The sequence below is a fragment of the Plecotus auritus genome (assembly GCF_963455305.1).
Source record: "Plecotus auritus genome assembly, chromosome: 2".
Taxonomy (NCBI): domain Eukaryota; kingdom Metazoa; phylum Chordata; class Mammalia; order Chiroptera; family Vespertilionidae; genus Plecotus; species Plecotus auritus.
This window is the reverse complement of record NC_137771.1, coordinates 22,848,202-22,875,571: the sequence shown is the minus strand read 5'-3', so window position 1 is coordinate 22,875,571 and position 27,370 is coordinate 22,848,202. Positions and strand designations below refer to the sequence as shown.

The following is a 27,370-nucleotide window of genomic DNA, read 5'->3' as shown; positions in this document are numbered from 1 at the left end:
CCCAGCTGGCAGCCTGGCAGCCGGGCTCTCTGGGCTTATCAGCTCCCATGTTTGCTCAGGATGGGTACAGGTCCCCTCCTCCCCCTCAGAAAACAAGAAAACATGTTTTGCCAGTGGCGGGGTGGAGTGGGTGGCCTCTCTGGCTCCAGGCCGGCCCCCAGCAAGGCGGCCAGCGGGCGGGCAGCCTGTTGTTGTTGGATGGAGAGCTGGCTGCCCGGCCGCCTGTTTCCTCCAGCTGTCCAAGCACGGCCGGCTGGGGAGGAAGCCCCTGGTCTGCGCTCAGTGAGCCGAACCCCCTGTCACAACAAGGGAACAATGGCCTGGATGGGCTGGAGGTGGGAGGGTGGAAGGGCAGCCCCGTTTGTTCTCCCACTCCCACCAGGGACAGGGACAGGTTGCTGGGAGGTCTGCTACCTCCTCACCTCCCCGACCCCGTCTTGTTTTCCACCTTGTCGGGCACTGTCTCCCACCATGGGGCCAAGGAAAACAGAGGCCTCAGGAAACGTTTCTGGGCTGTTGCTGGGGTTCCGCAGGTCTGCGAGGTAGCAGAGCTGGGGGTGGGGACTGGCATCACATAGGCTCCATTCTGCCCGGGGCTGTAGCTAATGAGTCACAGGTCTGTTTCCCCACAAGCACCCAGAAGACTTTGTCTCCCTGCATCTTTGTGTCTTCAGGCCCAGCACAGGGCCTGCCACAGAGCAGGCAGCAGAAATAATTTGTTGGCTAAATAAATGAAAGATCAAACATATGGATAAGTTTAATTTCTAGCTCTGCTATCTGGTGGCTGTGTGATTTTCAGCAGGTTACTTAACCTCTCTGAACCTTACTTCAGCGTAGGAAGTACTCAGTACTTCAGAGTTTTCAGAGTAGGAAGGATAAGGATAGAGCAATATTGTATATGGCTCTACATATCTATGGGTGTATATATGTACCCAGGGTGGGGCAAAAGTAAGTTTACAGTTGTTTGTATGAAAATGATGCAATAATTAATAAATAATAATAAAAGAATAAACAGTTTTTGTGTACTCATGACTGAAAAGATACTTTTGCCTCATTTTGTATATGTATATTGGATTAGTCAGATAGACTAATGCTGTAACAACAATACTAACCATAAAAACATATCCAACTCACCTTAGCCAGTTTGGCTCAGCAGATAGAGTGTCATACTGAAGGGTCCCAGGTTCAATTCTGGTCAAGGGTGCGTACCTTGGTTGCAGGCTCCATCCCCTGTCCCGGTCAGGGCGCGTGTGATGTGTTTCTCTCACATTGATGTTTCTCTCTGTCTCTCACCTTCCTTGCACTCTCTAAAAATCAATGGAAAAATATCCTCGCGTGAGGATTAACAACAACTACAACTCACCCAGTTCTTTATGGCTTAATGCAGTGGTCGGCAAACTCAGTCAACAGAGCGGCAAATCACGGCTCGCGAGCCGCATGTGGCTCATGAGCCACAGTTTGCCGACCACTGGCTTAATGCAATAAAGGTTTATTTTTTTGCTTATTTCACAGTCCAGCCAGGCTCCTTCCATATTGTGGTTCCATCATCTGCTAGGGTCTCAGAATCCTCCACTGGATCCTCTCCGTCCTCCAGCAAACAGAGCGCATGGAGAAGGCAACCCATTCTTAGCTGCCTTATGCAGAGATAACTCAGATCACTTTCATTTACATTCCGTGTGAGAACGGGTTGCATGGCCCGACCTAGATGCAAGGAGACTAGAAGTGGGGTCTACAGTGTGTCCAGGAAGAAGAGGACAGCATGATGGGGGTGAGCTCTAGCAGGCTCTGTCACACACATATCAATGATTAAAAAAAGAGAAACCAAGATGGCGGCAGAGGTAAACACCTGAACTTGCTGCCTCGTACAACCACTTCAAAACTACAACTAAAAGACAAAACGGACATTATCCAGAACCACAGGAAGGCTGGCTAAGTGGAAATTCTACAACTAGAAGGGAAGAGAAAAGCACACTGAGACTCAGAGGAGCTGCGGAAGTAAAGGCAGAGGTATGCGGAGAGGGCTGGCAACTGAGTAGGCAGCTGGCTTTTTCAATCCAAAGGGAGACACAGCTCCCGACTGCTCTGAGCTCCAGTTCTGGGTGAGACTCTGGGGACCCAGACCTATATGGGGAGAAACTGGACTGTCTGGCAGCAGACGGAACGTGAGGGTGGCTTTCTCTCAGAGGTGCTTGCAGCGATTACCAAGGGACACTGAGACCCTGGGGGCCTCTTAGGGCAGGGCTGATGGGAAGTCATTGCTGTTTGCTCCACCCTGAGATTCCGCCCCATCCAAGCTGTGTACAGAGGCTTTTGCATATGAATGGTCTGGTCCTTTGAAATCTAAACTTACCTAACAAACTGCAGCTGAGTCGGAGAGACCCAGAACATCCAAAAGAAGGCCCAAGGCCCCACAGCAGCTTGCATTGCTTCACAGCTGGACCTCATCTGGGCACCTCCAAAACCCAAACAAAGAAGAGGAATCTGCAGAACTATCCGTAAGTCATGCTGGGTGGCCTCAGGAAGAGCCTAAATTAGCACCTCCTTGGAGATCCAAGAGCCAGTGTACCCAGTGGTCAGAGTGGGACCATCCAGATTATAACTCCTTAGATCCATAAGGGACACACTCAGGGGGCAGACTCAGTGAGCATCAAAGCCCCACTGAAGCAAGTCTTGCCTCATAAAGGTGTCTTCAGCACAGAAGTTCTGCCATCCTAGACACAGCTGATCCTCATAGCCAATTGGCTTGGAGGGCAATTCCTCCCAGTGATACCAACAACAATCAAGGCTTAACTACTACAAGACTGCGCACACAGCCCACAAAGGGGTGCACCAAGACTGTCCACCTCAGGTAACTGGGGAGGCTGAGCCACTGGGCCCTATAGGACACCTAGCACACAAAGCCACTCTATCAACTCAGGGAAGCAGCCAAAATGCGGAGACAAAGAAACAGGTCACAAATGAGAGAAATGGAGAAAAGCAAACTACAGGATATAGAGTTCAAAACCACGGTTATAAGGTTTTTTAAGAATTTTCTAGAAAAGGCTGATAAATTTAGTGAGACCCTCGAGGATATGAACAAGGACCAACTAGAAATTAAGCATACACTGACTGAAATTAAAAATAATATACAGAGATCCAACAGCAGATTAGAGGATTGCAAGAATCAAGTCAAAGATTTGAAATATGAAGAAGCAAAAAACACCCAACCTGAAAAGCAAAAGGAAAAAAAGAATCCAACAATATGAAGATAGTGTAAGGAGCCTCTGGGACAACTTCAAGCATACCAACATCCGAATTATGAACGTGCCAGAAGAAGAGAGAGAGCAAGATACTGAAAACCTATTTGAAGAAATAATGACAGAAAATTTCCCTCACCTGGTGAAAGAAATAGACTTACAAGTCCAGGAAGCACAGAGAACCCCAAACAAAAGGAATCCAAAGAGGACCACACCAAGACACATCATAATTAAAATGCCAAGAGCAAAAAGGCAAAGAGAGAATCTTAAAAGCAGCAAGAGAAAAACAGTTAGTTACCTACAAGGGAGCACCCATATGATTGTCAGCTGATTTCTCAACAGAAACTATGCAGGCCAGATGGGAGTGGCAAGAAATATTCAAAGAGATGAATAGCAAGAACCTACAACCAAGATTACTCTACCCAGCAAAGCTATCATTCAGAATTGAAGGTCAGATAAAGAGCTTCACAGATAAGAAAAAGCTAAAGGAGTTCATCACCACCAAACCAGTATTATATGAAATGCTGAAGGGTATTCTTTAAGAAGAGGAAGAAGAAGAAAAAGGTAAAGATAAAAATTATGAACAACAATTACATATCTATCAACAAGTGAATCTAAAAATCAAGTGAATAAAAAAATCTGAATAATCTGGTGAATATAATAGAATCAAGGGCATAGAAAGGGAGTGGACTGACAATCCTTGGGGGGAAAGGGGAGGTGCGGGAAGAGACTGGACAAAAATCGTACACCTATGGATGAGGACAGTTGGCGGGGGGGGGGGGGGGTAAGGGCAGGGGGTGGAGTGGGAAACAAGTGGAGGGAAGCTATGGGGGGGGAAAGAGGAACAACTGTAATAATCTGAACAATAAAGATTTAATAAAAATAATAAATAAAAAAATATAGCTAACAACAAATGAACAACTCTTCCTATGTGCAAGATAACTGTGCTCATTTAATTCTTGCAACAACCCTGTGAGGAAGGTACTGATGGAGATGATTCCTACATTGCAGCTCAGGGAACTGGCAACCATCAGTCTATCTCCCCTCACCGAAGTTTTGTCCTTTCTAGAATTTCATATAAATGAAGTCATGTATGATATTGTCCTTTATGTCTCCCCCCACAGTTAGCATGTTTTTGAGATTCATCCACATTATTGGTATGATCAGTCTTTTTTCATTTTAGCCTTTCTAGTGTTTTTTTTTTGTAGTGGTATTTCATGATGGTTGTAATTTTCATTTCCTTAATTACTAATGTTATTAAGCATCTTTGCATGTATTTTAGTTGCTACTTTTTGATGAGGTCACATTTATTAATTTTTTCCTCTATGGCTTGTGCTTTTTGTGTTCTATCTAAGAAATCTTTACCTAACCTAAGTTCACAAATCTTTACCCCACCCAAGAATTTATCTTCTTTTTACTGGGTATCTCTCTATCGTTGATTTCAAGTTCAAGTCCATTGTGGTCAAAAACATATTTTGTATGGTTTCAATCCTTTTAAATTTATCAAGATTGGGGTTATGGTCCAACATATGACCTATCTTGATGATGTTCCATGTGCACTTAAAAAATACTATATTCTGTTCTTAATAGAAGGAGAATTGTATAAATGTTAACTGGGTCAAGTTGCTCGATAATGTTGGTAAAGGCTTTTATATCCTTACTAGAGGCCCAGTGAATGAAATTCATGCATGGATAGGGTCCCTAGGCCTGGCCAGCAATTAGGGCTGATCTGTGGGGCCACTGGCGGGGTGATTGGGGGGCCCCTGCTGGCACCCACCTTGGCTGGCCTGGGGCCTGTGGGCTGGGGGCAGCTCCTGCATTGAGCATCTGCCCCCTGGTGGTCAGTGCATGTCATAGCGATCCGTCATTCCACTGTTCGGTTGATTTGCATATTAGGCTTTTATTATATAGGATAATTTTTTGGTTTATTTGTTCTATCAGTTACTGAAAGAAAACAATTGAAATATTCAGCTGTAATTATAGATTTATCTGTCTCTTCCTTGTTTTAAAAAAAGTACCCAGAATTCAACAGAGTAAATTTTAAAGATCTTATTGGTGTTATTTAACGATTCATGAGTGGGACAGCATCCGATGTAGCAGTCAGAAAGGAGCTTGGAAGAATTGTACAAAATGAAAGACTTTTATAGGAAGAAGGTAGTGGGAACAAAGAAGTGATTCTAGGCAAAAAAACAGGTTGGTTATTGCAGCTTACGTACCTTTAGGCAAAGGTGGGGAACCTTTTTTCTGCCAAGGGCCATTTGGATATTTATAACATCATTATAGGCCATACAAAATTATCAACTTAAAAATTAGCCTGCTATATTTGCTCAAATGGTTATTTATTTATTTATTATTTATTAATTTTATTTTTTTGTTTTTGTTGCTATTTCATTTTTTATTATTTTTATTTTATTTTATTTATTTGTTTTTGGTCAAATATTTAATTAACTTACCCCTAATGCCTTGGCAGGGCCAGACCAAATGGTTTCACGGGCCTTTCACAGCCTGCGGGCCAAACCTTCCCCACCTCTGCTTTAGGGGAAGGCAGGGGTCTATCAGGTTTAAGTAATCTATAAGATTACTTAAGTAGTGCTGATTGGGCGATTCCTGATTGACTGGTTAAAGATTCCATTTCTGAGAGAGCTGAAATTGTAAGTTTTGATTTGGTGATGTATGTCAGCATAAGTGACTCCATTTTAGGTCTGTTGTCTTGTTTTTAATAGGTGTGTCAGCTTTTGCTTCATGTATTTTGAGACTCTATCACTAGGTGCATGCATACCCACTTAGGATCCCTCTATATCCTGGAATTAGAGATGTCCCTCTTATCCCTGGTCACATTCCTTGTTCTAAAGTGTATCTTGTCTGATAGTCATATGGCCACTCAACTATCTGTATTTGCATGGTATATTTTTTCCATCCTTTTTACTTTTATTTTTAAATAGACTTAGTTTTTTTTTTGTTTGTTTGTTTTTACAAAGGAGTTTTAGGTTCATAGCAAAATTGAGCAGAAAGCACAGAGAGCTCCCATATCCCCCCTGCCTCCTTCCCTACCGCCCACTCCACCAACAATATACAATACCAGAGTGGTACATTTGTTACAGTCGGAGGACCTACATTGATACATCGTCATCACCCAAGTGTGTAGTTTACATTAGGGTTCATTCTTGGTGTTGCACATTCTATGGGTTTTGACAACTGTATAAGGGCGTATGCCCACCATTATAATGTCATAGGAAATAGTTTCATTGCCCTAAAATCATCTGTGCTATGCCTCCTTATTCCTCTCGCCTCTCTAATCTCTGGCAACCATTTTTGTTTTTGTTTTTTAAATATATTTTATTGATTTTTTACAGAGAGGAAGGGAGAGGGATAGAGAGTTAGAAACATCAATGAGAGAGAAACATCGATCAGCTACCTCCTGCACACCCCCTACTGGGGATGTGCCTGCAACCAAGGCACATGCCCTTGACCGGAATCGAACCTGGGACCCTTCAGTCCGCAGGCTAACGCTGTATTCACTGAGCCAAACCGGTTAGGGCTTTTTTTTTTTTTTTTTTTTTTTTTAATGTCTATAATTTTGCCTTTTCCAGAATGTCATATAGTTGGAATCATACAGTATGTAGCCTTTTCAGGTTGGCTTCTTTTACCAACCAATATGCATTTAAGACTCCTCCATGTCTTTCTTTTTCTTAAAAAAATTCTTTATTGTTGAAAGTATTACATATGTCTCCTTTCCCCCTCCTCCATGTCTTTTCATGGATTTATAGCTTTATTCTTTTTAGTGCTGAATAATACTCGATTGTCCGAATGTACCACAGTTTATTTACCCATTCATTTACTGAAGGGTATCTCAGTTGTCTCCAAGTTTTGGAAATGACGAATAAAGCTGCTGTAAACATTTGAGTGCACATTTTTGTGAGGCCTTAATTTTCAACTCCTTTGAATACAGCAAAGGAAGTAGTAAGAGGGGACATCCTTGCCTTGTTCCTAATCTTAGTGGGAAATCTACTTTCTCACCATTAAGTCTGGTGTTAGCTATTGTTTTTCCTTTTTGTAGATATTCTTTATCAGGTTGAGAAAGTTCCCCTGTATTCTGAGTTTACGAAGAGTTTTTTATCATGAATGGGTGTTGGACTTTGACAAATGCTTTCTTTGCATTTATTGATATGATTATGAGAGAAAAATGGGCAAAAAACATACAGAAGAAACACAAGTACTGAGGAAGTATATGTTAAAATGCTAGCCTCACTAAAAATCAATGCCTATGCACTGAAAGGTGATCCCATATTTTTACCTGTTTAATAATGAATAAACCAAGAATTTAAAAATTTTAATAATGCTGTATGGGTGCCTTGACATGGGCACTTTGGTACAGTGCTCTTGAATGCACAAGTAACTTTTCTGGAAAGCCTCTTGTAATTCATATAAAAAATAATCCTGTGCAATGAATATAGTGAGCCCCTTCCTTCCTCTTCAAAGCCTGGGAGGATGCTGTCCCCTGCTGAGATGCTCTTCCCAACTCTGCCCTGGATCCTTCCTCCTCACCTTTCAGGTGCTGAAGCTCACATCCTCAAGGCAGCTTTCCACAAACTACAGTCTCCATTAGATCCTCTCTCTTTTTCTTTTTTTAAAAAAATATATCTTATTGATTTTTTACAGAGAGGAAGGGAGAGGGATAGAGAGTTAGAAACATCGATCAGAGAGAAACATCGGTCAGCTGCCTCCTGCACACCCCCTACTTGGTATGTGCCCGTAACCACGGTACATGCCCTTGACTGGAATCGAACCTGGGACCTTTGAATCCAAAGGCCTACACTCTATCCACTGAGCCAAACTGGTTAGGGCTAGATCCTCTTTTTATAGCTTTAACCATCAACCAGCATTCCTGGGGCCACTTGGGGGGAGAAGGCTGAGGGTCTCACCATTCAGTATGTGAACTTTCTGTTCATTCCTCTATGGTGTGTCCCCCCTCTACTGTACACGGTGTTTCCCAGGGAAGAAGCTCGAGCCCTCCACAGGGCAGGGGAAGGTGGTTACCTCGTGGCTCAGAATGGAGGAGGGGATCCATGGGCTACTCTCAGTCAGCTCTTCTGCTCTCACCTCCACCCTCTCTCCCACTCTCAGAGGCAGTTGGTGCCTTCACTTCTTGTAATTGACTTGTGCTTTTCTGTATTTCTGAATCACCCACAATGAGTTACTTTCACAATCAGAAAAAAAGCCCCTAACTTTCATAATTTAAAATTTCATACCTTTTGACCCAGTAATTTTACTTCTTGGAATGTTTGTCTTTTAAGGAAATAGGCAATTTGGAAAACATTTATGTACAGGCATCTGCACCCTAGTATAATTTGTAACAGAGGAAAATTAGTTGCAAACAATCTAAAAATTCAATATCAGGATTATGGTTAAGTAGACAATGATAAAGCCATTAAGTGGTGTTTCCAAAGATTTATGACATGAAGGAAAGGTTTATAATTTAATGTAAAATGAAAAAAGCAGAATATGAAATTATAGGTATACCTTTACTCAGATTTTATTTAAAAATATGTATGGAGGAGGGTGGAAGGAATTAGTTCTGGATATTAACTGTTGTTTCCCTTGGCGGGTAGGATCTCATTGTCTACAATGATTATGCATTACCTTTATAATCTGAATAAAAACTTCTATATATATGCAAAAGAGAAGAAAATAGAAAAGTTAATGTAATCCTAGGTTGCATTAATAAAGGTAGAAGTTAAAATATAAATGGATTAAATGCTCAAATCAAAAGATATAGGGTAGCTGAATGGATAGAAAGCATGTCCTATATATCTGCTCTCTACAAGAGACCTACCTCAGGACAAAAGATACACACAGACGGAAAGTGAAAGGATGGAAAAAAAAATTCCATGTAAATGGAAATGGAAAAAAAGCTGAGGTAGCAATATTTATATCTGACAAAATAGACCTCAAAACAAAGGTCATAAAAGAGACAAAGAAGGTCACTACCTAATACCAAAGGGATGGATCCCACAAGAGGCTATAACCTTTGTAAACATATATGCACCCAATATAGGAGCACCTAAATATATAAAAAAAATCTTGGTGGATAGTAAGGGACAGTCATAGTAGAGGATTTTTTATTTTATTTTATTTTTTTTTAGTTTTTAAGTCTTTTTAATTTCTTAAAGATTTTTAAATGTAATCCTTTTTATTTATTTATTTATTTTTTATTGTTTAAAGTATTACATATAGTAGTACATATATCTCCTTTTTTTTCCCCATTGACCTTCCCCCAGCCTCCCGTACCCCCTGTCGCATGCCCTTATCCCACCCCCCCCAGTGTCTTGTGTCTATTGGTTGTGCTTACATGCATGCATACAAATCCTTTGGTTGATCTCTTCCTCCACTCCCCTAATCTTTTTCTTTTTAAAAACTATTTTATTGATTTCAGAGAGGAAGGAAGAGGGAGAGAGAGATAGAAACATCAATGATGAGAGAGAATCATTGATCGGCTGCCTCCTTCCTGCATGCTCCCCACTGGGACCGAGCCCGCAACCTGCATGTGTCCTTGACCGGAATCGAACCCGGGACCCTTCAGTCTGCAGGCCAACACTCTATCCATTGAGCCAAACCAGGTAGGGCTATAGTAGAGGATTTTTACATCCCACTGTCATCAATGGATAGATCTTCCAGACAAAAATAATCAACAAGGCAATAGCAACTTTAGATAACACATTTCATCCCAAAGCAGCATGTGTCCATGGAACATTCTCAAATATAGACCACATGTTAGGACACAAAATAAGTCTTAACAAATTTAAGAAGATTGAAATCATAGTAAGCATCTTCTTGGACTACAGTGTTATGAAACTACAATAAAAAACTGAGAAACATTTAAACACATGGAGGCTAAATAGCATGTTATTAAACAATGAATGGGTTACCAGTGAGATCAAGGAAGAAATAAAAATTACTTGGAAACAAATGAAAATGAACACACAACAACCCAAAATCTATGGGACACAGCAAAAGCAGTCCAGAGAGGGAAGTTCATAGCATAATGCTTACCTCAAGAAACAAGAAAAATCTCAAATAAACAACCTAACCTTACACCTAAAAGAACTAGAAAAACAACAACAAACAAAGCCCAGAGTAAGTAGAAGGAAGGAAATAATAAATATCAGAGTAGAAATAAATGACATGGAAACTAAAACACAGTATAAAAGATCAATGAAAAAAGAACCCCAAAACTGGTTCTTTGAAAAGACAAACACGCTTGATGAACCTTTAACCGGATTCATCAAGGAAATAAAAGAGAGGACACAAATAAATAAAATCAGAAATGAAAGAGGAGAAGTGACAACTGACATACAAAAATACAAAGGATTCCAAGAAAATACTATGAACAACTATATGCCAACAAACTGGAAAACCTTGGTGAAATGGATAAATTCCTAGAAGCATATAATCTTCCAAAACTGAATCAGGAAGAATAAAAAAGCCCTGAATAGACCAACTACAACTAATGAAATTGAAGTAGTAAAACAAAACAAAACAAATAAAAACTCCCAGCAAACAAAAGTCCTGGACCAGATGGCTTCACAGGCAAATTTTACCAAACATTCAAAGAACTACCACCTATCCTCCTCAAATTATTCCAAAAAATTCAAGAGGAGGGAAGACTTCCAAGCTCTTTTTATGAAGCTGGCATTATACTAAGTCGGAACCCAGATAAAAACACTACAAAGAAAGACATTATAGGCCAGTATTCCTAATAAACATAAATGGTAAAATCTTCAGCAAAATATTAGTGAGCCAGATCTAGCAATATATTAAAAGGATCATGCACCATGATCAAGTGGGATTTGTTCTGGGAATGCAAGGATGGTACAATATTTGCAAATCAATAAATGTGATATATCACATAAACAAAATGAAGGATAAAAAGCACATGATCATATCAATAGATGCAGAAAAAGCATTTTGTAAAATCCGGTACCCATTTATGATAAAAACTCTCAGCAAAGTGGGAACAGAGGGATCATACCTCAACATAATAAAGGCCATATATGATAAACCCACAACCAACATTATACTCAATGGGCACATACTAAAAGCATTTCCCTTAAGATAGGGAACAAGACAGAGATGTCTACTTTTACCATTTTTATTAAACATAGTACTGGAAGTCCTAGCCACAGCCATCAGACAAGAAGAAAACATAAAAGGCATCCAAATTGGAAAGGAGGAAGCAAAACTGTCATTATTCTCAGATGACATGGTATTGTACATAGAAAACCTTAAAGGCTCCACCAAAAAAAACAACAACACAACCTAATAGATCTAATAAATAAATTTGGCAAAGTAGCAGGATACAAAATTAATATTCAGAAATTGGTGGCATTTTTATACACCAATAATGAACTGTCAGAAAGAGAAATTAAGAAAACCCCATTTACTATTGCAACAAAAAAAATAAGGTACCTAGAAATAAATTTAAACAAAGAGGTAAAAGACCTGTACTCAGAAAATTATAGGCTATTGAAGAAGAAATTGAGGAAGATACAAATAAGTGAAAGCATATATTGTGTTCATGGATTGGAAGAATTAAAATCATTAAAATATCCATATTACCCAAAGCACTATATAGAATCAATGCAATTCCAATGGCATATTTCACAGGTCTAGAACAAATATTCCAAAAATATATGGAATCCCAAAAGACCCAAAATAGCCTCAGCAATCTTGAGAAAGAAGACAAAGTTGGGGGATCACAATACCAGATATCAAACTATACTACAAAGCCACTGTAATTAAAACAGCATTATGCTGGCATAAGAACAGGCATATTGATCAATAGAACAGAACAGAGAACCCAGAAATAAACCCAAGCCATTAAGCTCAATTAATATTTGACAAAAGAGGCAAAAGCATACAATGGGGTAAAAAATTGGACAGGTATATGCATAAAACTGCAACTAGACCACCAATTTATACCATATACAAGAATAAACTCAAAATGAATAAAAGACTTAAATGTAAGTTGCAAAACCATAAAAATCCTGGAAGAAAAATAGGCAGTAAAATCTCAGACATCTCACATAACAATAGTTTTGCTGATATACTAGTATCTCCTTGGTTAAGGGAGACAAAGGAAAAAATAAACAAATGGGACTACATCAAACTAAAAAGCTTTTGCATAGCAAAAGAAAGCATTAACAAAGAAAAGGGGACCCACTGTATGGGAGAACATATTTGCCAATGATATATCTGATAAGGGATTAATTTCCAAAATATATAAAGAACTTATACAACTCAACACCAGAAAGACAAACAACCCAATTAAAAAATGGGCAAAGGACTTGAATAGACACTTCTCTAGAGAGGATATAGAGATGGCCAATAGACATATGAAAAAGTGCTCAATGTCACTAATCATCAGAGAGCGGCAAATTAAAACCACAATGAGCCCTAGCTGGTTTGGCTCAGTGGATACAGCATAGGCCTGCAGACTGAAGCGTTCCAGGTTTGACTCCAGTCAAGGGCACATGCCCGAGTTGCAGACTCGATCCCCAGTGGACTGTGGGAGGCAGCTGATGAATGATTCTCATCACTGATGTTTCTATCTCCCTCTCCCTCTCCCTCTCCCTTCCTCTCTGAAATCAATAAAAACATATTTAAAAAAACACCCACAATGAGATATTATTTCATACCTGCCAGAATGGCTATTATCAACAAATCAACAAACAACAAGTGCTGGCGAGGATGTGAAGAAAAGGGAACCCTTGTGCACTATTGGTAGGAATGCAGACGGTGCAGCCACTGTGGAAAACAGTATGGAGTTTCCTGAAAAAATTAAAAATGAAACTGCTTTGACCCAGTGATCCCACTTATGGCCATATGTCCTAAGAAAATGGAAACACTAATTTGAAAGAATATATTCACCCCTACATTCATTATAGCATTATTTAAAATAGCCAAGATCTGAAAACAGCCCAAGTGCCCATCAGCAGATGAGTGGGTAACGAAAGCTGTGGTACATTTACACAATGGAATACTATGCGCCTCTGAAAAAGAAGGAAATTTTACCTTTTGCAATTGCTTGGATGCACCTGGAGATTATTATTTTAAGTAAGATAAACCAGTCAGAGAAACACAAATACCATATGATCTCACTTATATGTGGAATCTAATGAATAAAATAAACTGATGGGCAAAATAGAAACAGAGGCGTGGATACATGGAACAGACTGACAGCTGTCAGAGAGGAGCACTGGATGTAGAAGGTGAAGGGGTTAACCAAAAAACATATCCTATATAATAAAAGCGTAATATGTTAAGAGTCTGACCAATTGGTTGACTATTCTGTTGACCACTCGACCAGTTGCTATGACGCTCACTGACCACCAGGGGGAAGATGTTCCGACCGGTTGGTTAGTTGCTGCTGGGGTCCTGCCCTGGAGCCCTCCTGCAGTCCCTCCCCAGCCAGCTGGACCCAATAGGCGCCAATCGGGACTGATCGCTGGCCAGGCCGAGGGACCCCACCCGTGCATACTAGTAAATGCGTGCATCTGGCCTCTAGTATACATATAACACATAGACACAGACAACAGTGTGGTGATAGCCAGAGGGAGTGAGGGTTGGGGCTAGGTGGATGTGAGCAAAGGGAAGAAAAATGGGGACTGAAAGAGACTTTGCTTGGGGTGATGGGCACACGATGCAGTGTGTAGATTATGTTTTATTGAGTTGCACACTTAAAACCTATATGGTTTTGCAAACCAATGTCACCCCAATAAATTCAATAAAACAACAAAAGTGGAAGTTTTGAGGCAAGAGGTGATAATCTGGATTCTGACCACTTGGAGTATCATGTCTAGCATCCAGAGGAGGATGAAACATGTTAAGAGGAAAGTGGACAAGCTGCAGGTTTGCTAGAGACTTCTGCAAATCAGAGTCAGCTGGAGGAGTAGGAGAAGCACAGGCCCAGGACAGCTGCAGTGTTTGCATGGAAAGAGCAGAGCACCTGAGCCTCGTATGGCCCTTGAGGTCAGAGCCAGGGCTGGTGGGAGAAGCTGGAAGGTGGAGACAGAAGTTCCAACAGTCCTGTGGTGGATTCCTCTTCCTGCAAACATCAGTGGCCATGCTGAGCCCAATGTGAAAAGGAAATGGAGGAATCCCAGTCAAGGCTCTGGAGGTCACTGTGAGAATCATGAGGTCAGCAACCTAGTGGTCAGTGAGCCGGCATGTTCAATTGGGAAGTTTTTTCTTCTTCTAATACATTTTTGTTAATTTCAGAGAGGAAGGGAGAGGGAGAGAAAGAAACATCAGTGATGAGAGAGAATCACTGATTGGCTGACTCCTGTGCGCCCCCACACGGGGGATCGAACCCGCAATCTGGGCATGTGCCCTCACCAGGAATTGAACTGTGACCTCCCAGTTCATAGGTCGAAGCTCAACCACACCGGCCAGGCTGGGAAGAAGTTTTGCCATCACTCAGCCCAACCACTGTCTACTTTGTTTATGCATGCCCATGACATTCACATGCTCCCCTGGGTCCCAGATAAGATGACTTGGGCTTATGCAGAATTCCCAGTGCACACCACATAACCCCAGACCCTTTTTTTTTTTCCTTACTCAGGAAGGCAATGTGGAACTCAAGTGACTGGGATATATCCTATTATAGAAACAATCTTGAATCTGTTTTAATTCATGGAAAATAGCACATCACTTGTGAGCTTCAGATCAATGATGAGTGACTAGTTCCTCCATGCACTGCTCCTCATACCTACCAGCCATACACCTGTCTCTCACCCAACACTTATATTTCACGATAGGGAAAATGAGGCCCAGAGAGGGGAAAGGACCACAGTCAAGTGACTATGAAGGATGGGTTCCAGGAGTCAACCTCCTATGGCTCCTCCTGTGACTGAGAGTTGCCTGTACCCCACTTCGATTTTGGTAGTGTGAAGGATAGGCTGGTGGGAGGACAAAAGAGGAAGAAGTGAGATGTGAACCTTCTGTGTTCCATCCAGGCCACATCAACAGGGAGATGCCTGAGTCTAATATATATTTAATGTTGTCCTTGGCCTCCCCCAACAAGTGCTTGGAGGTGAGGTGGGGCTGGTAGGGTGGTAGTATCGTTGAATTGTCTACCCCCAAAAGGTATGCTGAAGTCTCAACCACCAGTACCTCCGAATGACCTTATTTAGAAATAGGGTCTTTACAGAGGTGATCAAGTTGAAATGAAGTCATTAGGGTGGCCCTAATCCAATATGATTAGTGTCTTTATAAAAAGAAGTTTAGCCCTAGCTGGTTTGGCTCAGTGGATAGAGCGTCAGCCTCGGACTGAAGGGTCCCTGGTTTGATTCCGGTCAAGGGCACATGCCTGGGTCATGGGCTCAATCCCCAGTAGGGAGCATGCAGAGGGTGGCCGATCAATGATTCTCTCTCATCACTGATGTTTCTGTCTCTCCCTCTCCCCTCCTCTCTGAAATCAAAAATATATTTAAAAATAAATAAATAAAATAAAATAAAAAAAAGTTTAGCCTGGTTCAGTGGTTGAGCATCGACCTATGAACCAGGAGGTCACAGTTTGATTCCCGGTCAGAGCACATGCCCGGGTTGTGACTCGATCTCTAGTGTGGGACATGCAGGAGGCAGCCGATCAATGATTCTCTCTCATCATTGATGTTTCTAGTTCTTTCTCCCTCTTTGAAATCAATAAGAATATATTTATCAATCAAATAAAAAGAAGTTTACACACAGAGACAGATGCATGCACAGGGACAATGTGTGAAGAGGAAGGCAGAGATGGGGGAGATGCTTCTATAAAGCAAGGAATGCCAGCCACCCACCAGAAGCTAAAGGCATGGAACAGATTCTCCCTCACAGCTCTCGGGAGGAACCAACCCTGCCCACACCTCGATCTTGACCTTCCAGCCTCCCAAACTGTGTGAGAGTAAGTATCTGTTTTTGAAGGCCCTAGTCTGTGTTATAACAGCGCTAGGAAATGAACACAGGTGGGATGAGGCTTACAGCCACTCCTCACTGGATCTTCTCCCTACAGCACTGCCCCCCCACCATTCTGTGTGGTCCTCTACCCCCAATACACTATCGTTGCCCTTAAACACCCGCCCCCACCCCCCCAGCCGCAGCCCATTTGCCCTTGTGTTTGCATTGGCACCAGCTTAGGTCTCAACCCTAGCCTTGCCAAAAGTCTGTATGTGGGCCCTTTACTGACCACAGCCCCAACAAGGCCTCTCACCCTGGCTGGGGACGAATCCTTTAGAAGAGGACTTCAGCCTCCCGGATCATGCCCTTCCAATGAGTGAATAGCCTACTTTCTGCCCAGTCTCACTCAATACCTTATCATAGATAGCCAAAGTAAATGCAGGGCTAGGCCCATGGGGAATAAAAGTGTCTCCCTAGTGACACTTAGAGATTCACTGGGGAGTTGAAATAGACATACTAAGCAGCGATCCAGATTCCTGAGAGGTAGAGATCATCACTGGAGACTGGCTAGAGAAGTCATGGAGGGCTTCCTGGAGAAAGAACCTATGATGGCTTTGCTGGAGAGGGTGAGCTGAATTTTATTGCATGTGTTCTAGGAGCCAGGCATACTCATATACTTTCTCTTATTTTTATTTCTTATCACTTGTAACACAGGTGATGTTATCTAAATTTTATAGATGAGAAAATGAAGACTCAGAGAAGTGAAATGATTGACCTAAGACCACATGGTTTTGTACATGTGAGAGGCATTGTTTAAATTGAGGACCCTCTGATGTCACAGCTCATCTTACTCTTTCTTCTGCATCCAGGCTCTGCCTTTTCCAGGGTCCAGTACTGTTTAAAGGACTGATGAAGTTTAGAAGTACATGAGAGGAGGTACTCCAGGTTGTCAAAGAAGCAGGGCGGGGACATACTGAATGAGTCTGGGGAGACAGGAGAACACTGGGCTATTGGACCTCAGGGATTCAGAGGGAACCATGGGGACAGAAGCTGGAAGAGTAAGAGAGCTGGTCATTTATCAGGCTGAGCATTCAGACTTGATGGTTAAGTAATGAGTGAATGAGTTCTGGGGTGAGGGATACAGAGCTGGTGTTTTGGAGACCTTTCTCTGTTTTTATTTATTTCAGAGAGGAAGGGAGAAGAAGAGAGAGATAGAAACATGAATGATGAGAGAGAATTGTCCATCGGCTGCCTTCTGCATGCCCCACACTGGGAATCGAGCCCACAACCTGGGCATGTGCCCTGACTAGGAATTGAAATGTGACCCCCTGGTTCATGGGTCGAAGCTCAACCACTGGGCCACAGCATCTGGGCTTGGAGACCTATTTTGATGGGCAAGGGGCCAAGTTGCCAACTTGCTGTAAAGGCTCTTAAGGGGAAGCATGTGACCATGTGAGATGGACCCCCATTCCCTTCTCCAACCCCAGCCCCAGATCTCCCTGGTCGGGGAGAACGACCAGTTTGCCTCCAAGGGCCACTACTTGAGCACTCCCTCTACCTGGGTCATCTTCCACATGGAAGGTCAACTCTACCAACGCTGGGCTTATCCTCAGCTATTCCTCCCATTTCCAAGAGGGCTCACCAGGCCCTAAGCACCTCTCACAACTGCCTGACCCTTCCCCTCCTCCATGCCTTTGCACAAATTTCTTTTCTCTGCCTGAATACTCAGTGTCTTCTTCTCCTCCTCAGCGAACTTCTATTCACCCATCAAGATCCAGTTCAATTGTTCATTTTCTCCTGCAACATTTGTGACTTAGAGGCCCCTCCACAATCCCTCCCACCTTTCTCTGTTGCCATTGTCTGTTCTTAGTGAGTTTTAGGTGCTGGGGGGTGGGGGCGTGGGGCATGAAACAGGCCTTTGAGTTGCTCCTTTTGGTGGGTAGAAAGGGCCACGGTTGGAGGGGCAAGTGATCTAAACCCGCCTCCCCGAATACCAAAGGGCCCAGGATGAGGTGGGATAGGGTGCATTTGAGCTGGACTGTGAAGGGCTCAGCTGGCCGGCAGTGTTGGGAGCAGGGTGTGTGTGTCCAGTAAGGAAGCACACTGCAGGGGGTGGAGTGGCTGGGGCACTCCATGGCCATGGGGCAGGCTGAGGACAGACACTGCTTTGGCTTGAGGGGCTGAGGCAGAGGATGAAAGAGGATGATGCCTGAGGCATTTGAAAAGGCAGAATGTTTAGGACTCAGGACTGCTGAGAGGCAGGGTGTATGAGTTGGAAGGTGAAAGGTGCTCGCTGGAGTTGGGGTTGCAGAGGCCAAAGACAGATTATCCAGGACAGAAAAGAAAAGAAAGCCTGGGGAAAGCAAGGCCACCCCTCAGCTCCCACCCTGATGCACATCACGACAGCATCAATACACACACCTAGCTTGTGACCAAGTTCTGTTTATTTTAGAAGCATAAACAGTGGAACCAGGAAGGAGTGATGAGAACAAGACACCAGCCTTTTTGACAGGCTCTGTGTGTGTAATCCAGGCCTACCCAGCAGCCTGGTCCAGGCTCTTCCTGTGAGGAGAGGGTGTTGAGGACAACCTGGGTGGAGGAGAAAGTTCCATGACGGTGGGGGTGGAGTAACTTGGCTTCAGGTCCCTCTGAACAAAGTGAAAAAGGCCAGAGGGCTGAAGCCTTTGGTCAGGAGCACCCCGAGCTGGCTCTGTCTGTGCCTGCGGCAAAGCCAGGTTCTGGAGGGGAAACCATGAGGTGTCGTCTAGTCACTAGGAAGGCCCCAGGTGTCCAAGAACAACTGATAGTGAGGCCCATGCCCAGCAAGCACCCACTTCCCCTGCCCTAGTCATCTCTGCAGAGCCTTCAAGGAGGGGCACCCAAGGCAGCCAGACTTCCGAGGCCCCGCTGTTGGGTGACATAAGCCCCAGGTTCCTACAAATACTGTTTCTTAGAGGCATGGCTGCTGGGGTATTTCTGGCTACTCTGGGGGTACGGGTCCAGGAAGGGGGGTGGCCTAGAAGCAGCCAGCCTCTCCTCTGTAGTCAGGTTGGCCCAGTTCTGCTCACTGGATGAGAGCCCGCTGTAGACGGGGCATGGCTCGGACGAGGGCTCCTTGCCCATGGGGAGGTAGAAGACCTGGTTAGCGTAGGGCTCCGGGGTGGTCCCCTGAGCTAGGGGGGCATTCTGGCCCTGCTGGGCCTTTAGTCTCCTTGTGAGGTAGCGGTACAGAAGGTGCACCAGCTCCAGCAGGTTGAGCAGCAGGGAGATGAATCCGACCACCTGCATGAAGATGATAAAGATAGTCTTCTCGGTGGGGCGAGAGACATAGCAATCCACAGAGTGGGGGCAGGGTGAGCGGTGGCACACATACACAGGTGCCATGGTCCAGCCATAGAGACGCCACTGGCCGTACAGGAAGCCTGCCTCTAGTATGCTCTTGCAGATCACACTGACCACGTAGGTGCCCATCAGCGCCCCTCGGATCCTCATGCGACCATCTTCGGCCACTGAGATCTTGGCCATCTGACGCTCTATGGCTGCCAACGTCCTTTCCACGCATGGGTCCTTGTGCGGCAGTGCCCGCAGCTCCTCCTCCTTCTGCCGCAGCCGCTCCTCACGCCGAGACAGGTGAATGACATGGGCCAGGTAGATCAGGGTGGGCGTGCTGACAAAGAGGAACTGCAGCACCCAGTAGCGGATGTGGGAGATGGGGAAGGCCTGGTCGTAGCAGACGTTGGTGCAGCCCGGCTGGGCCGTATTGCACTGGAAATCTGACTGCTCGTCACCCCACACAGACTCACCGGCCAGGCCCAGGATGAGGATGCGGAAGATGAAGAGCACTGTCAGCCAGATCTTGCCCACCACAGTGGAGTGCTGCTGGACCTGGTCCAGCAACTTTTCCAAGAAGCCCCAGTCACCCATGGCTCCCGGGCTTCTGTCTGCAGGGAGACAGAAAACACTGTCAGCAGGGCATCCTTCTCAGCTGGCCTAGCAACAAGCCTGCAGCGAGGCGGGACATGCCCTTTTATCTACAGGGAAACCGAGGCTCAGGGCGGGGAAGGGACTGGCCTGAGGGCTCACACCCAGCAGGGTGGTCAGGACTCAAAGCAGATCTTTGGATGATGGCTGCTAAGCTCTGGCAAAGGTCCTGTCTAGACACACATCCGTGTCCCTCTTGTTCCCAGCCGGAGTCCCAGGATGACCACAGCCCAAAAACGATTCAGCTCAAGTTGAGGCTCCTGAGCCTATGGGAACAGAATTTGAGGAACGTATCCAAGGTCACACAGCTGTGCCATGTCCCTCGTCCCTTTTGCCCAGGACAGGCTGTCCCCAGACAGTGGAAAGGGGTGGTGGTGCTATCTTCAGCTTCTCAGGGTGCCCAAAGCCTCGGGTGCCTACTCCCTTCCTCTGATCTCATTCTAACTTTTGAGTTTGTGGCAGGGGGGGGTGTTAGACAGCATCCTGCATGAGCTCCACCTGCCAGCTATCGGGACCTGCACTTAAGTATGGACGCTTGATCCTGCCCCTTCCTCCATCCCAAGACACCCCCACCGGCCATCCCGCCCCCCCCCCCCCCCCACACACACACACGCTGTTGCTGCCAAATTGTCATAGCAGGGAAGCAGCACAGGCCACACAGTTCCCAGAACATCTTGGGGCAGGGGAAGTAGGGGAAGGAGGAGCAAAGGAACCAGACCTGAGGTCCAATCCTGACTCCCTCTTACAAACTGAGACCTCGCTTACGGGACAACCTCTTAGCACCTCTCTTGTAAAACGGAAATAATAATATTCCTGGCTCCTGCGGTTATAAGGATACAGTGAAAGGCGATAGGAACCTTGCTTAGCACAAAGCCTGGCAGACTGGATGAATGCCGCTGTGGTGGTTTGTACCCTACCGCCCTCACTCCCCCCACTAAGCAGCAACCCCCAGCCCCTGAGGGCAACTCACCGCCTGCCTGCCAGGCGGCCCAGGTGTTGGTGGGGACGCGAGGTGGCCCGAGCCAAGCGGCGCCGGGGAGCCCAGCTGGGACCTCGCCTAGAGGCTGGGGCGCCTTAAATAGCGCCGAGGGGCGGGGCAGGAAACGGGGCGGGAGGGCAGCGGGCGGTTTCCCAGAGCCGGGGAATGGGACGGGAGGTGCGGACTCTCCCACACAGCTCTCCTGGAAGGGACTGGGGATATGGCGCTGGGGCTGGGGGTGAAGGGGCTCTCTCCTCCTCAGCTAACGGCATTCCAGGCGTTAACTCTCCTGGCCGCAGTTTCTTTGGTGATGGAACAGGAGTTCTCCAAAGCGAAGTTTTTCAGGGCGGGGTGAAGCGGGGGTATTTGAAAGTATTACAGCAAGAATTTGCTGATCCCCGCAACTGGCCCGAGGGGGTGTGAGGGTGGGCAGATGGGGATGGGGATGGGGGAGTGTGGAGCAGACTGTTAATGTGATTGGTGCCAGATCCTATACCTAGATGCCAGACGCCACCCAAGGGAGACAGCTTCTCCTAAATCCGCATCTCCTCCGCCCCAGACGGATCGACCCCTCCCCTGTGTTCCACACGTGCTGGTTCCAGGAACAGGCTGGTGCCCTGCCCCACAAACATGCTTGTGTCAGGCATTTCCCCCTTGTCTGGGGTGGGGCATGCCCCAGCGCCGGGATCCATCCTGACCTGTCCGACATGACAGTTTAGCACTTGCCATGAGGGTTGGAGGCTGCCCACATCCTCCTTCCCACATGACGTGCCTCCTCTCGAGTAATGTACGTTCCCATAATAAACTCTTGATGTAATTAATGCTGGAGTTGTAAGTCTCTTCAGGCTCTGAGCCTGGTAACAGGGCCTCCAGGGAAGGGCCTTTCCTCCACTCTGGGGCCTATTGTCCTTGGTGAGAAGAAGGGAGACCACGCATTTGTTATGCAGCCATGGTGCTCGGCCTCCCCCCCCCCTCCACCCCGTCCCCCTGCACTGGGCCAGGCAGGCAATAAAGGCTCATTAGGACATGGGGAACCACAGCGTCCTCCCTAGAGTCTGTGATGGAGCCTGTGTCTCAGCTGAGCCTGTATCCTTGCAGAATTCACGAACATCCCCACTATACAACCAAATATCACCAAAACTCCCATGCACCACTTGACAACTGGGGAAGGGGGACTTTCCGGACCTTTAGTTTGGATCCCATCTTCAAGGCGCTAAATGGGAGGGTGGGACAGCCAGAGCCCACCATCGCTCATTCCAGCTTCACCCTGTTGCTGAATATTAATGAGGGTCTGCTGTGGCATGGAGCGAGGGATTCGACCCTAACCAGCCAGATGTGATCTCTGGCCACCGGCTCTCACACTAGCTGGAGCAGGAGGTGGGGAGGGAGCATATCAGCTCTTGGGATAACAGTAAAATGGGAAATGTGCAAAGTTCTCCTGAGAAGGACAGGGGGACTCACAGGGGACTTGGTTAGAAACCTTTCCTGGAGGGAGACTGCATTAGCCAGGTTGGGAGTGGGGGTGGAGGTGGGGTGGGGAAGAGCATTCTAGGCAGAAGGAACAGAAAGAGCAAAGGCCCAAGGACCTGGGGCTGCCAGGTCCTGAGACCCTGGCCACAGTCTGCAGAATGCTGGCCTTGGTGGGTGGAAGCAGTAGAGCCGAAATTGAGACCTTGCTGTGGACTCCTTGCCCTGAGGCACGTTGCATAAACCCCTGTGCCTCAGTTTCTTCCTCTGCATAATGAGGATAATAATAATACTGTGCAAGGTTGATAGGCGATCCAGTGAAAGCACATAGCAATTGTTGATACACAGAAAATTTTCAAGTTGAGTGGTGGCTAAAATCATGTGACAAAATGGATCTGTGAGTTGGTCTTAGTGGGAGCTGTGGATCAAAACCATTAGGGGTTCTATGGAAAGTAACTGTTAGATCACCAGAGCAAGGACAATGGGCCAGGTACAGAAACTCGCCAGGGCAGAAGGCTCCAGACGCCTAGCAAGGGGCAAAACTGGGAAAACAAGAACTTTGTCCCCAGGATCACCTATCCTCCCCCTAGCATATCACTGGTCATGTGGTTTGGACCCCTGATCTTTCATATTGCTGGTCTGGCGGTTTAGACACCCCTGACCTTTTCCTCCTTAAACATAACATCTACGCCTCAGTTGTATTTCAGCTCCAGGCCCAGAAAAGCAGCAAAACCAGACAAGTGATGTCGTGGCTGCCTCAGGACCAGCTACACTGACTAATGACCCCCTGCCCTGGCATTGACCAATCAGTGGAGACCATAACCCTGAAAGAGCACACCTAGGAAGCTGATGAATATTCTATTGAGACCCTCTCCTGGGACCTCTCCTAAGATTGCACTATATCTTCTCTACAAATATCAATAATTTAAATCATGTGTATGGTCTTCATGTATTTGCCTGCATGTTATATGTGTTTTCTGCCTCCAGATGGCACCACTAGGGTATAATGTTTTATTGGCCTACAGAGATTAAATACTTATGTAAATTAAATAGGATCCTATGGTCTAGACAAAATGTTTAATATTAAAACCAGTTTAAGTTTAATTAATAACCTTTAAAGTTATTACCATAATATATACATTTGTTTTACCTAGATTTATAATATAACTAGAGGCCCAGGGGCGGGGGGAGGGGTGGTCCCTCAGCCCAGCCTGCACCCTCTTGCAGTATGAGACCCCTCAGGGATGTCCGCCTGCCAGCTTGGGCCCTAAGCCGGCAGGTGGACATCCCCGGAGGGGTCCTTAATGCTGCAGCGGAGGCGGGAGAGGCTCCTGCCACTGCTGCTGCGCTCGCCAGCCGTGAGCCCGGCTTCTGGCTGAGCGGCGCTCTCCCTGTGGGAGTGCACTGACCACTAGGGGGCAGTTCCTGCATTGGGTGTCTGCCCCCTGGTGGTCAGTGTGCGTCATAGTGAACGGTTGTTCCACTGTTCGGTTGATTTGCATATTAGGGTTTTATTATATAGGATCTTTTGGTTAAATATATTTGACAACCTTCCCAAAGTTTAAATTTCTTGCTTTTTTTTTGTTTTGTTAATCCTGTGAGGATATTTTTCTATTGAGTTTTAGAGAGAGTGGAAGGGAGGGGGAGAGACAGAGAGAAAGAAGCATGATGTAAGACACATCTATTGGTTGCCTCCCACACGCTCCAAGAGGGTCGGGGGATCGAGCTTGCAACTGAGGTATGTGTCCTTGACCAGAATTGAACCCATGACCCTACAGTCCATGGACCAACACTCTATCCACTGAGCCAAACCGGCTAGGGCCCAAAGTTTAAATTTCAAAAGACTTTTTTTTTTTTTTTAACAGAGAAATGACTTTGAATTATTACAATGGGCCCAGAAATACCTCAAGGATTCATTCTCTCTCCTAAGTTTCTAAACTAATTAGGCCTATTTAATACTAGAGGCCTGGTGCACGAAATTCATGCACGGGGTGGGGGAGTTTGTCCCTCAGCCCAGCCTGCACCCTCTCCAATCTGGGACCCCTCGAGGGCAGTCGGACATCCCTCTCACAATCCAGGACTGCTGGCTCCCAAACGCTCGCCTGCCTGCCTTCCTGATTGCCCCTAACTGCTTCTGCCTGCCAGCCTGATCACCCCCTAACCACTCCCCTGCCAGCCTGATTGGTGCCTAACTGCTCCTGTGCCAGCCTGATTGCCCCTAACTGCCCTCCCCTGCAGGCCTGGTCACCCCTAACTGCCCTCCCCTGCAGGCCTGGTCCCCCCCCAACTGCTCTCCCCTGCAGGCCTGGGTCCCTCCCACCAACTGCCTTTCCCTGCAGGCCCGGTCACCCCCAACTTCCCTCCTCTGCTGGCCTGGTCACCCCTAACTACCCTCCCCTGCAGGCTTGATCGCCCCTAACTGCCCTCCCTTGCAGGCCTCCCAACTGCCCTCCCCTGCTGGCCTGATCGCCCACAAATGCCCTCCCTTGCAAGCCTGGTCCCTCCCAACTGCCCTCCCCTGCTGGCCATCTTGTGGTGGCCATCTTGTGTCCACATGGGGGCAGGATCTTTGACCACACGGGGGCAGCCATCTTGTGTGTTGAAGTGATGGTCAATCTGCATATTACTCTTTTATTAGATAGGATAGAGGCCTGGTGCATGGGTGGGGGCCAACTGGTTTGCCCTGAAGGGTGTCCCGGATCAGGGTGGGGGTTCCCTTGGGATGTGGAGTGGCCTGGGCGAGGGGCCTGTGGTGGTTTGCAGGCTGGCCACGCCCCCCCGGTGACCCAAGTGGAGGCCCTGGGATCTGGAGTTTATTTATCTTCTACAATTGAAACTTTGTAGCCTGGAGCGGAGCCAAGCCTTCTGCTTGCCCTGTGGCGGCAGCCATTTTTTGGCGGATTTATGTATCTTTTATAATTGAAACTTTGTAGCCTTAAGCGAGGCCTGGGCCGGCCAGCCTGGGCCAGCCAGGGTGTGCGGAAAGCTTGGCTTCCTCCACCGCCAGGAGCAACCCTAGCCTCCTGCTCTTTCCAGCTCCGTGGCTGCTGCCATTTCTGTTTGGGTTTATGTATCTTCTATCACTGAAACTTTGTAGCCTTGAGTGGAGGCCTAGGCCGGCAAGGGCAAGTGGAAAGCTTGGCTTCCTCCATTGCTGGGGAAACCCAAGCCTCCCTCCTGCTCTCTGTGGCCGTAGCCATCTTGGTTGGGTTTTATTTGCATATTTGCTCCTGATTGGCTGGTGGGCGTGGCTTGTGGGGTAGTGGAGTGATGGTTAATTTGCATATTACTCTTTTATTAGATAGGATACTTGAAAAGTTACATGGGGCCCTAACTGGTTTGGCTTAGTGGATAGAGCGTTGGCCTGCCGACTGAAAGGTCCCAGGTTCGATTCCAGTCAAGGGCATGTACCTTGGTTGTGGGCATATCCCCAGTAGGAGGTGTGCAGGAGGCAGCTGATCGATGTTTCTCTCTCATCGATGTTTCTAACTCTCTATCCCTCTCCCTTTCTCTCTGTAAAAAAATCAATAAAATATATTTTTTTTTAAAAAAGAAAAGTTACATGGGAAGCTTTATCAAATAAAAATTAGTAATATTAACTATGTTTTATTTGAATACACATTTTATTAAAATGAATAAAAATTTCAGTCTGCTCTAGGAAGGAACTTGTAAAGATTCTGAGCTGAGTTCAAACAGTAAATTCTCAGGAGTAACAGGTATCTTGTCGGTGACACTGGACCAGCATTTGGCAGTAGAACTCCAGATATTTGTGATCCACACACTGGGGTGTTTATGAATTGTCTACAGTGCTCCATGCATACTTCCAAGAGCCATGTGCTTCATTTTAAAGTCTTGCAAGTTGTTTGTTCTTTATGTATTATAAAACTCTATATTAAACCTAAGAATATAAACTTTATATTGTTCTCTTATGTCATTTCATAATAATTATTATTTATCAGGAAATTATTAGCTTGGAATATTACATCCTACAAAATGGCAAGGTTCTTTGTCAATTGTTTTATGGTCAAATCTATAACCACGTCACTTAAATATGTTATTTACAGGCCATCATTGTTTTGCTCTGATGCATTTACAAATATGTTAGTTAAGTCTTTGAAAAGATTCATAACAAGGACACTGGCTTATTCGAAATTACTAAGAGGTCATCTCTTTAAAGTAAGTAAAATATAGAACTCTAAAGAATGACTGAAAACATAAAATACTGGCAAATAATCAGGACAAACAAAAGATTAGTTATATGGAAAGCTTTCTGTCTTTCAGATATAAGAAAGCTTGTTTTTATTTCCCTAGAACAATTTGGTAAATTATATCTTCACCAGAGGCCCGATGCATGAAGATTCATGCAAGAATGGGCCTTCCTTCCCCTGGCTGCCAGCACCGCATTTGCTCCTGCCAGAGCCGCCTTTCCGCCTTCCTGCTCAGTGCTTACATATGCAAATTAACCCATCATCTTTGTTGGGTTAATTTGCATACTCACTCCCAGTTGGCTGGTGGGCATTGTGAAAGTACGGTCAATTTGCATCTTTCTCTTTTATTAGCGTAGATAAGCAATATGGAAGCTTTTCTATTTTTCTCCCTATCTTATCCCTCCAGAATTTGGCAATTCTTTATGAATGAGTCATGGCAATATGTTTCTTTGCATAAATTCAATAAGACCAGTTTTCAGTTGTGGTTTTATTAACCAAGACTTTGACTGGGATGTCATGTCTGAAAAATATGTGCCTGGACTCTGGCTGTCACCAGAAAGCTTTAA

General features: G+C 45.5%; 1 protein-coding gene across 1 annotated transcript; it reads right to left on the bottom strand.

Moving 5' to 3' along the window:
• Positions 1 to 18,598: 18,598 nt before the first annotated feature.
• Positions 18,599 to 21,197, bottom strand: GJA4 (gap junction protein alpha 4). Its single transcript, XM_080654876.1, has 2 exons — positions 21,121 to 21,197; positions 18,599 to 20,110 (listed from the first exon to the last, which is right to left on the bottom strand). The coding sequence occupies exon 2, from the start codon at positions 20,091 to 20,093 to the stop codon at positions 19,104 to 19,106; it is 990 nt and encodes a 329-aa protein (XP_080511002.1). The 5' UTR covers positions 20,094 to 20,110; positions 21,121 to 21,197; the 3' UTR covers positions 18,599 to 19,103.
• Positions 21,198 to 27,370: the final 6,173 nt, after the last annotated feature.

Coding starts and splice junctions, on each gene's coding strand:
- GJA4 (XM_080654876.1), bottom strand. CDS start 20,093: ATGGGTGACTGGGGCTTCTTGGAAAAGTTGCTGGACCAGGTCCAGCAG.